This window comes from Limulus polyphemus, unplaced genomic scaffold, assembly GCF_000517525.1.
Source record: "Limulus polyphemus unplaced genomic scaffold, Limulus_polyphemus-2.1.2 Scaffold2343, whole genome shotgun sequence".
NCBI classification, from domain to species: Eukaryota; Metazoa; Arthropoda; class Merostomata; order Xiphosura; family Limulidae; genus Limulus; species Limulus polyphemus.
In genome coordinates this window covers 63,893-75,191 of record NW_013667953.1, presented here as the reverse complement: position 1 = coordinate 75,191, position 11,299 = coordinate 63,893, and the positions used below count along the sequence as shown (strand labels likewise).

At 38.9% G+C, this 11,299-nt stretch overlaps 1 protein-coding gene across 1 annotated transcript in view; it reads right to left on the bottom strand.

Moving 5' to 3' along the window:
• Nucleotides 1-2,419: 2,419 nt before the first annotated feature.
• LOC111087591 overlaps nt 2,420-11,299 on the bottom strand; it is a 31,158-nt gene continuing 22,278 nt past the window's right edge. Inside the window, exon 4 of the mRNA XM_022394745.1 lies at nt 2,420-4,877. Within this exon, the coding sequence (XP_022250453.1) occupies nt 3,384-4,877 (1,494 nt within the window). The 3' untranslated portion in view covers nt 2,420-3,383. The remainder of the gene's footprint in view (nt 4,878-11,299) is intronic.

The following is an 11,299-nucleotide window of genomic DNA, read 5'->3' as shown; positions in this document are numbered from 1 at the left end:
GCTAGTCATCACCACCCACCGCCAACTCTTTTACAGTTTCTTGGATATATTGCCCAGGGCATATAATAATTCAATATGCTCCCCTCCTATTTGTTGTAAATATTGCCTAGGGCAGATGATAACTCAATACCCCCCACGACAGTACAGTTGTTTTTTTTTACTTAATCTTCACGTTGTTTAGAATAATAAAGCAGTTAGTGAGATAAACTTGTAAATATTTATATCATATTTTGATTGATAATACATGTATTCTTTACGGGAATCGTTTTCAACTTTGAAAACTTACTTGGAATACATACATTGACAAAGCGGTTTGTAGCAATATGCTGAAGCACGAAAGGAAACTTATAATATAGTTGTATAGCTTACATGTCTTAATAAATAACCTTATTATGGTAAGGAGAGATCATAAATCTAGAGAGAGAAAAAAAAAAGTGTCCATTATATTTATTCAAACGAGACGACCCCGCACAGGCCTATTTACTTTCTTCGTTATTATTATTATTATTGCGGTAAGAACCTCTATATAAATATTCCTTCTTCCGTTATTATTTCTTGGAATAAAAAGTTGTTTGGGTTTGCCTAATTAAGAATCCCTTCTGCTTCATAATCTTTGATGTAAAATTATTTAAAAAACAGAGACGTTTAATCCTTAAACTCGAGAAGTAAACATATTCTAAAGCTGTAACATTAGGGTTTATTGTTACTTTTAGATTTGTGAAACTCCGATCTTTTAATGATTGTGGGTCACTCGTGCCTGGATGGATTTGGTTCGTCAGTTTCACGATCGTGTACTAAGAGCGCTGTTGCCCCCCCCCCCCCCAGTAGCACAGTGATATGTCTGTGAACTAATACCTCTAGAAACCAGAAAACGGGTTTCGATACCCGTGGTGGGCAGAGCACAGATAGCCCTTGTGTAGCTTTGTGCTTCATAACAACAAACTGGTCTGGAAACAAGCATTAACTTTAAAAGTTAAGAATGATAAAAGTTCTTATCGCAAAGTTAATTTACTCATTCTGCATCGATATTTATATCTCCATTATTCTTAGCATTATAGATGTCGCCTAGATAGTCCCAAAATATGACTTTACTAACGTAAATATCCTAACAGAACTGACGTAATAAAACAGGCGTCAGAAACTCAAAGGAATGTAAAAAAGCACCAAAGTTGGAAGTCGAACAATCTTGTCAGAAGTGCGGGCACTAGGTGGATTTGGGGGTACGTTTCCCTGGAAAATATTTACAATGAGAGCGGAAATTCGAGCCCACTTTAATGCAGTGGCAGCCAAAATATGATGGAACGTAGATAATTAGGGGTGGGGTGGGGGCATGAGCGATACCAAAATAATTAGTTTAACAACCAACTTACACGACATTTTGTTTTATACCCGAAATATATTTATCTTATCCTTTCGATTCTTTGATCATTATCTATTTATAGAGTCATTAGTTTGGATAAAAAAACTCAAATTGTGAAAAACCTTAAACTTGCCGATTTTTTTTAGAGGAAGGGCAAAATGTGTGCAGTAAGTTGTTGGAACTATTTTCATATATATTATCATAAAACATAATGGAGGAAAATAATGACGTCAAAATCTTGCATAATTGTAACTGTTTGTTTGTTTTGAATTTCGCGCAAAGCTACACGAGGGCTATCTGCGCTAGCCGTCCCTAATTTAGCAGTGTAGGACTAGAGGGAAGTCAGCTAGTCATCACCACCCACCGCTAACTCTTACCATTCAATAGTGGGATTGACAGTCACATTATAACGCCCCCACAGCTGAAAGGGCGAGCGTGTTTGGTGTGACGGGGATTCGATCCCGCGACCCTCAGATTGCGAGTCGAATGCCCCAACCACCTGGCCATGCCGGGCCCTTGTAACTAATGAGCGTATGTAGACTTATAACGCTAGAAACCGGGTTTAGATGCCCGTGGTGGGCAGAGCATAGATGGCCTATTGTAGTTAACTACAAACATACAAACCATATACATGTCCGAGTACATCAGAGGGGATATCGAAAGGTCAGATCTTTCCATGTGTTAACGAGTCTGCTCAGTGGTTTTATTCAGGCCAGCATTTTTTGTTGTTGTTGTAGTTTACTTGTGTACACGTGTCTTTGATCTAGCCCTAAAGAAAAATATCTGGAGGCGTGAGATCCAATCAGTATGGTGGTCACGGGTTAGGACCATCGCTGCCAGGCCAGTTATCTCACGTCTGACAAACATTGGTCGTCCTGCCACCTAGTGACGAGATATCACAGTAACAATTATGCTAAGTTTCGGCACCTTTGTGTATTCACTCTTCTTTGTTCTAAGGCATATTATTGTGAATGAACAGTGTTATTTTACAACACCCTATATGTGTAGTATAATTTTTTTTAACATAAAGCAATTGAAATTGAGAATAAAGTCTTGAAATCTATTTATCAGCTTTATTTGTATTGAACACCGTTCACAAATAAGTTTGTTGAGTCAGACATTATGGCACATCAGTGTAAACGCTGAGATAAAGAATATTCATTATACATCTGTAAAAAATTAAAGTCTTAATACACGTACAAGCTAATACTAAAAGACAAATCAAAAAAGTGTCAGATCATAATGTGGGGCACAATCTTGGGGCACATTTCTCTGAGCCATTTCATACGAAATGATGTATTTCATACAATAATAAAAACTTAAGAATATGTCGGTAACTTCGAACAAGCCCCCACTGTCCCTGAGTAACAACAAAAACTTTACAATTCTGTTATCATGTGACCTTTAAACAGGCAGTCGGTGAATTTTCCAGTTAGTCGTGTCATGAGTACAGAATAATTACTGAGGTAGAAAAAAAAATAACAAAAGAAAATAAATGTCACAAACAGGACACGAGTAAAAATAAACTTGCATTTAAGATTTTTGGCTGCAGACTTTGAAATACCCGTGATAAAGTCAATGAAGGAAAAACGAAAGAAAAGAAAACTGGATTAATTTCTTTCACAACATCTGCCCAATAAAACGGTGGTATTATGACTGGATCCAAAACTTATCAAATACGTAACTAAACAATAACTTTAAATGCAATTTCTATAGGACTAAAAACTATGCCTGTTACACACAAAACACGCTTCTATTCCGGAAACTTCTAGAAACTACCTCTTATAAGTATGCTAATGAGCATACCAAACACATGTGAACATCCACAATTCCATTTTGGCACAATTTTTTTTCCTCATCCCGAACTCCACAGAATGCCATGTCCTGCCTTGTCTCGGTAAGATAACGAGACACAGCTGACCATGAACGACGACAACAACAGTGCCCTACCTTGTTGCTGGTATACTTAAATGTTTTGAAAAGAAAAGTTATTGCCAAACGAGGTTACGAAAGGGGTTATTGCTTAGGTTAAAGGAGTGGGATCAATTAATATGGGATGATTTACAATGGTATATGCCATATCTTTAGAAAAAGTAAGTGAAGAGGGGAGGCCATCAATATTACTACTATATAAATTGTGTCCATAAGAGCCATCGATACGACCACTATCTATGTCTGACATAACAAGGCCCCCCCTTGTTACAGACATAACACTGTTAGATTCCTGCATCTTACTGGGAAAACTGGATGAGAGAGAATCAGCTTCTGTTATCACAGTGGGTGTTGATGTAGTAACACCAAAAGCTGGGGAAAACAGAGAGTAGAATGGTGAGAAAAAAGGTGCAGGTGAAGTGAAGTTAAATGTATTGATAATATTTGTATATGTATTCATAGATGTGGTCGTATTCGATAAAAAAGGCTGTGACTCCATGGTCTCCTCAGTGGCAGAAGTCCCTCCTGTACCGCCGGCTGTAGTCATGTTGTTCCCAGAAGCTGGCGACAAGGTTTCCCCTTGATGGTTACTGCTGGGACTCTCGGACACTGGTCTTACTTCAGCTAGTGAGGAGGTTGATACTTGATGGGAAAACATTCCATCAGAATTTGCAGTTTGTCCTTTATAAGATGATACGTGAATAGATGGTTGTGTGAACTGATGTGAATGAGGTTCAACACTTGATGGTGGATAAGTGGATGGGGAACACTGCTTAGGGGCCAAACCACCAGGATGAACTGAATGTTGATGTTGAGGCTTGTTAGTTTCACCCTCTTGCTGTATAGCTTCTTCGTTGTAATAAGCATTGTAGCTCATCCCATTTAATGGATGGGGCTGATTACTCACGGTGCCCTGATATCCTGCTGGTTGTGAATCTTTTGGAGCACATTCTGGATTATCTCGATTTGTATCTCTTGAAAATGATAGTTCATTTGGTGGGCCATTTCTTGAGAGCTGAGTGTTTCCATCTGCTCTTGTTGGCATGTCAGTCTGCCACAATGGAGACATTCCTCCTCCTGCGTGGACATAGGGTCGCATGGCATCTGAAATGGGAGGCAATGGTTGAGACATAATAGCGGGAGACACCATGTATGAAGCATGTCCCCCAGGAAAGTTCTGGTTGTTCGCTGGAGAAGGAGACATTGACTGGTTGTCAGAATATAGCTGATCACTGGGATTTCCCGAAGATCCCTGCTGATATGGTTCTGTACATCCTGAATTAGGGATTGCTTGTTCTTTCTGGTTTTGACGACTCTGAATCAATGATTTTAGTCGATTATTCATAAACCGATGTCTTCCCGAGCCATTCATCCCTTCTTTGGTCACAGAAGGAGCTGACAATGGGTTTCCATCGCCCATCTCAGCTGGAGGCATATGCCCATTATAAGGAGCTAATAAGCGAGGTGGGTTCTGGTGAAAACTACCATACTGTGAACCCAGTTCAAATACATGATTTTCTCCTTGTGGTGGAGGTAGATTCTGCCCTACTTCCATGTTATAGTTTGGAGCCAAATATGGCTGCATCTGGTAATGAAAATGAAACACTGTATTAGAAGTTATATATCTCTCTCTCACACACACAAACATATGCATACTCGTTTTAATGAAATCACAGAGAATACCCAAAAACAATGCAAATTTAAATCGTGTTCACAATGTTCTGAACATGTGAATTATAAAGTTATTGGGCAGATAGTTGAGCCCTTAAAAATGCATATTTTGAAACATATTTTCTTTTGTTATTTTGGTACAAAACTACACAATGGATCATCTGCGCACCGTCCACAATCAGCAAAGTTACTATTACTGACTCTCCGGGGGAGGGGGGCATTTCTGTTGTTAACAAAATATTGTTATAACTTTTTAAAACCAACACCACCTCAAAATTATAAGCATATAACGTAATATTTGTTATCAGGAAATTATGTTCATATTACTTTCATGATACCTACATAATTTATTTATTTCAGGAAACTTGAACTCACTGGATTGTCTTTATCATGGATAGCATTGTTTGGATGTCTTTTTAATAAATATATAACCACTGAACTTTACTTACAAAGACCCCCCCGGTGGTATAGCGATATGTCGATGCTACTGAAATAGTGTGATTTGTTGTTTTTCAGCTTCATTTAAAACTTTGTTTAATAAAAAAAATGTGTAACTCCATGAAAATGATTTTTGATTCTTTGTAAGTGTTTGTTTGTTCGTAGTTAAGCATAAAACTAGACAAAGGGCTATCTGTGCTCTGCTCACCACGGGTATCGAAACACGTTTTCTACCGTTGTAAGTTCGCAGGGGTTTTGATGCTACTGGAATGGTGTGATTTGTTGACAACCCAGATATGTGTGGGGTTTTGATGCTACTGGATATGTGTGGGGTTTTGATGCTACTGGATATGTTTGGGGTTTTGATGCTGCTGGATATGTGTGGGGTTCTGATGCTACTGGAATAGTGTGGGGTTTTGATGCTACTGGATATGTGTGGGGTTTTGATGCTACTGGATATGTGTGGGGTTCTGATGCTACTGGAATAGTGTGGGGTTTTACACATATCTGGGTTGTCAACAAATCACACCATTCCAGTAGCATCAAAACCCCACACATATCTGGGTTGTCAACAAATCACACTATTCCAGTAGCATCAAAACCCCACACATATCTGGGTTGTCAAGTTGTAGAGTGGCAGCTTACAAAGCTCCGTCTAGTAGCGGAGTCCAAATGAAAAGTGGCTGATCTTTAGTGAGGAAATGTTTTCAAATATTTCATTCCTGTTTAAGAGTTACACTTTTTTTTTTAGTCTGTAAATTGGTTTACTAACAGCATCAGTTTAATTTTGTTCGTTCTCTTACACTCGAATCTGGGCCGGCATGGCTAGGTGGTTAGGCCGAGGGTTCGAATCCCCATCCCACCATACACGCTCACCCTTTTAACCGTAGGGGCGTTATAATGTGACGGTCAATCCCACTATTCGTTGGTAAAAGAGTAGCCCCAGAATTGGCGTGGGTGGTGATGACTAGCTGCCTTCCCTCTAGTAGCTTTGAGCGAAATCCAGAAAACAAATACTGTAATCATATCAATCTCTTTACACTTATCCATTTCTTGCAATGTAAATGTCTCCATTTCCTTACACTGTAAACCCATTTGTTTCTTTACATCGTAATACAATATCTTAGTCTATATTTACTTGCTCTTTTTTTAGTCTGAAACTTATTATTACCAGAGTACTCCATGACGTCGAGTACAATATCGAAATATTTAATGATTTTAGTAGCATAAAACTATATCTATTATAGGATGCTGACTGCAACACCACTTTCGTTTTTTTTTACATAAGCTGAGCATGGCCTAGTGATCAGCATGCCAAACTGTGGATGTGTGGGTCCAAGGTTCGAGTCCTACAAAACGCTACTTAAAAATCGTCGCGCTCCGCTCTTTAGGGTAGGGGGGTGTCTCTACCCTGCCCCTCGTTGGTTCTGTGTTAAGTCTGAGATCTTATAAGATAAAGAATTGGGGTTCGATACACGCGGTGTGGGTAAAGCACGGGTAATCCTTTATATAACTTTGCGCTTAACAACAAAGAAATCCCGTAGCTCAAAATTAAAGACGTCTAATGCAGTTGGTCCTTGCGTAGCTCTACGCGAAAACTCGAAACAAAATCTTTAGTATTGTACGGAGCCTCGACAAAGCACAGACAATTATACAAAGAAAAAAAAAACTGGCCCCGAATGTTATGATACATATCTATTTTTCAGACGTTATCTTAATCACTACGTGGTGGGGGGCGCTGACGTTTATAATGCGCTAACTGTTGGCTTGTAAAGACTAGTGTCCAGCGTCTGCATGGAAAATTACATACCTGTTCGCTGGGAAAAAATAGGTCGTTCTGGTTGCAGCTGCCCGAGAACAAAAGTTGGTTATTGTTCGAGGTACGCTGCTGCTTCAATGACTATGAATAGGTTCGGAAGTTTCAGTCAGCTAAGCCTAGCTTGTGCCTATCACGGACGCCGCGTTGAAAGAAACCAGACGTAGCTGGTTTAAGCTTATGAGGTCGTGGATAGTCCTGACATGACACGGTCTAGTCAAAATAAATAAAGTGCACTCTTTTTGTTGTTGTTTTCGGTTATTCTTGGAGTAAAATACATGACTTTTTTTTTTAACATTTATTTCCCACACCTGCTCTGGTAGAATAAGAAGGAACCAAAGTTACGTCATCTGTTATATGTCAGTCTTAATAAACCAAGTGAATTATAAGGAACAATATACATATTTAACTTTCTGGCTATCCTAGATTTGTGAGTTTTGAAAGCTTATCTGTCTCAAAGACGTAGAGTGTATGTGTATAACGATTACTTACAATGTTTTTAATTTTCATAAGCGTGTTATTCATGCAGTGTTTTTTTTTTTGTGGCTCCCTTAAATGGCCGAGAGCAAATATCTCTAGATTCAAGGAAATCCCATTGGCTTTTTAAATGATATTTTTCTAAACTGTGTACGCAACAAATTACTCGTGGACCAATAATTTTGTTGGTTTGTTTGTTTTTGAATTTCGCACAAAGCTACACGAGGGCTATCTGCGCTAGCCGTCCCTAATTTAGCAGCGTAAGACTAAAGGGAAGGCAGCTAGTCATCACCACCCACCGCCAACTCTTGGGCTACCTCTTTTACCAACGAATAGTGGGATTGACCGCCCCACGGCTGAAAGGGCGAGCATGTTTGGTGGGACGGGGATTCGAACTCGCGACCCTCAGATTGCGAGTCGAGCGCCTTATCCACCTGGCCATGCCGGGCCAATTTTGTTGGTTACAGGATCACTAATAACATGAGCAACACCAAAATAAATATAACCAACAACACCGTCAACTACCCAAATTGAACGCACTAGTAACTTGTGTAGTTTATATATATATATAAAAATGCACATAAAAGTCACACAACAAGATACAATATGTGAACCCCACAAAAACAATTTGAAAATATCAGAGTAAACTACATCATGTGAATTTCGCGCAAAGCTACACGAGGGCTATCTGCGCTAGCCGTCCCTAATTTAGCAGTGAAAGACTAGAGAGAAGACAGCTAGTCATCGCCACCGCCAACACTTAGGCTATTCTTTTACAACGAATAGTGAGATTGGCCGTAACTTATAATGCCCCCACGGCTGAAGGTCGAGCATGTTTGGTGGGATTACGATTCGAACCCGCGATTTTTCTCAGATTGTGTGTCAAGCGCCCTAACCACCTGGCCACTACATCACAACTAATACGTTATTTAGAAGATATCCACTAAACAAGACCGTCAACTGGAACAAGATTAAACTTTATAAGCACATTTAGCAGTTACAGAATTATTTCAAATTTAAACAAGAGGGAATCCTCAATAGCCGTGGTACTTGAACTTATTTTAGGCAAGATTAGGGTAAATTAATCTACGAGACCTTTTTTTTTTTACCTTTTTATTAGCTATATTTTTGTGTGCTAGCAATACCAAGCGTGGGGCGCGCTTATACCCGATTCGATTTTATTACTAATCGAGATCTTTACCAGGATTTAGTATGTTTTAGGCAGGATTAGAATAAATTAATCTATGAGACCTTGGGCGTGGTCAAATACATCAAGCGAAAGTGTTTGACCTCCTGAGTTCAAAACTGTAATTAGATCTTAAATCCGTCAAGAGATGACGGATCTATGAGCTACAAGTTCATATTTGGAAAAAAATAACAACAAAAAACAAACAGAGCCACTCATCCGCAGCTAAAAAAAAAACTCTATGTTGTATAACAGTATCGAAGGTATACAGTAACATAAATTGCTATGCAATTTAAAAAAAATTGCAGGCAGCTTCCAAAACCTTAAATATTCAATTACTTTGTATTTTTTTCTAACAGACACACACAGAGTTTTAAAATTTGCACAATGATTTCTGTTGCAAAGTTTACACTGTAATATTTCTTGATGACGAATGTTAATAACTGATCCATCTTGTAAGATCTATAACAAGTTAACTGCACGACATTGTCCGAGTAGTGCTGGAGCTATTAGACAACCCAGTCTAGGCCTAACAACAGTTAGGCCTAACGGTACAAGCACACTAGTTAACAAACTCTTTTAGGAAGATTAGACTGAACGGTATCTCATCTTATTAAACGAACAGAAAGTTATAAAAATGTCCAACATGTCATTTAGACAAAACACTTACACCTACAAACTTCACATTATTAGGCGTGAACAAAACACTTACACCTACAAACTTCACATTAGGCGTGAACAAAACACTTACACCTACAAACTTCACATTAGGCGTGAACAAAACACTTACACCTACAAACTTCACATTAGGCGTGAACAAAACACTTACACCTACAAACTTCACATTAGGTGTGAACAAAACACTTACACCTACAAACTTCACATTAGGTGTGAACAAAACACTTACACCTACAAACTTCACATTATTAGGCGTGAACAAAACACTTACACCTACAAACTTCACATTATTAGGCGTGAACAAAACACTTACACCTACAAACTTCACATTATTGGCGTGAACAAAACACTTACACCTACAAACTTCACATTAGGTGTGAACAAAACACTTACACCTACAAACTTCACATTAGGTGTGAACAAAACACTTACACCTACAAACTTCACATTAGGTGTGAACAAAACACTTACACCTACAAACTTCACATTAGGTGTGAACAAAACACTCTACACCTACAAACTTCACATTAGGCGTGAACAAAACACTCTACACCTACAAACTTCACATTAGGTGTGAACAAAACACTTACACCTACAAACTTCACATTAGGTGTGAACAAAACACTTACACCTACAAACTTCACATTAGGTGTGAACAAAACACTTACACCTACAAACTTCACATTAGGTGTGAACAAAACACTTACACCTACAAACTTCACATTAGGTGTGAACAAAACACTCTACACCTTCATGATTGCAAACCTACGCCCAACACTTACTCCAGTGGTTTCCAACCTTTTCACCACCAATGACAGCTTTTATCATTATATTTTTCCCCACGGACCCCATGTTTTTGAGAGATTCTTGTCTACCCAACAAACTGTTTTTATTAATTAATAATTAATTTGCCTACCCATTTTTCACTATCAAATAAAAGGCATATATTACTGAGTGTGTAATTAAAAAAAACAGCAGTATTAAAAAACTTGTTTAATGAGATGGTACTACCTTCGCGGACCCCCAGGTTCGGAAGCACGGACTTACTCCAATTTCATTTTTCATAACTACACAGAACACATACAGTCCGCATTTCCCCATTTGAAAACCCAGACAGAGCACATATACTCCAAAGTTTCATGTTTGAAACCAACACACAGCACATATATCCCACAGTTTCGTGTTTGCAAACACACATAGAGCACGTATACTTCACAGTTTCGTGTTTACACAGAGCAAGTATACCCCACAGTTTCGTGTTGCAAACACACACAGAGCACGTATACGCTACAGTTTCGTGTTTACACAGAGCACATATATCCCACAGTTTCGTGTTTGCAAACACACACAGAGCACGTATACTCCACAGTTTCGTGTTTACACAGAGCAAGTGTACCCCACAGTTTCGTGTTGCAAACACACACAGAGCACGTATACGCTACAGTTTCGTGTTTACACAGAGCACATATATCCCATAGTTTCGTGTTTGCAAACACACACAGAGCACGTATACTCCACAGTTTCGTGTTTACACAGAGCAAGCGTACCCCACAGTTTCGTGTTTGCAAACACACATAGAGCACGTATACTTCACACTTTCGTGTTTACACAGAGCAAGTATACCCCACAGTTTCGTGTTTGCAAACACACATAGAGCACGTATACTTCACAGTTTCGTGTTTACACAGAGCAAGTATACCCCACAGTTTCGTGTTTGCAAACACACATAGAGCACGTATAC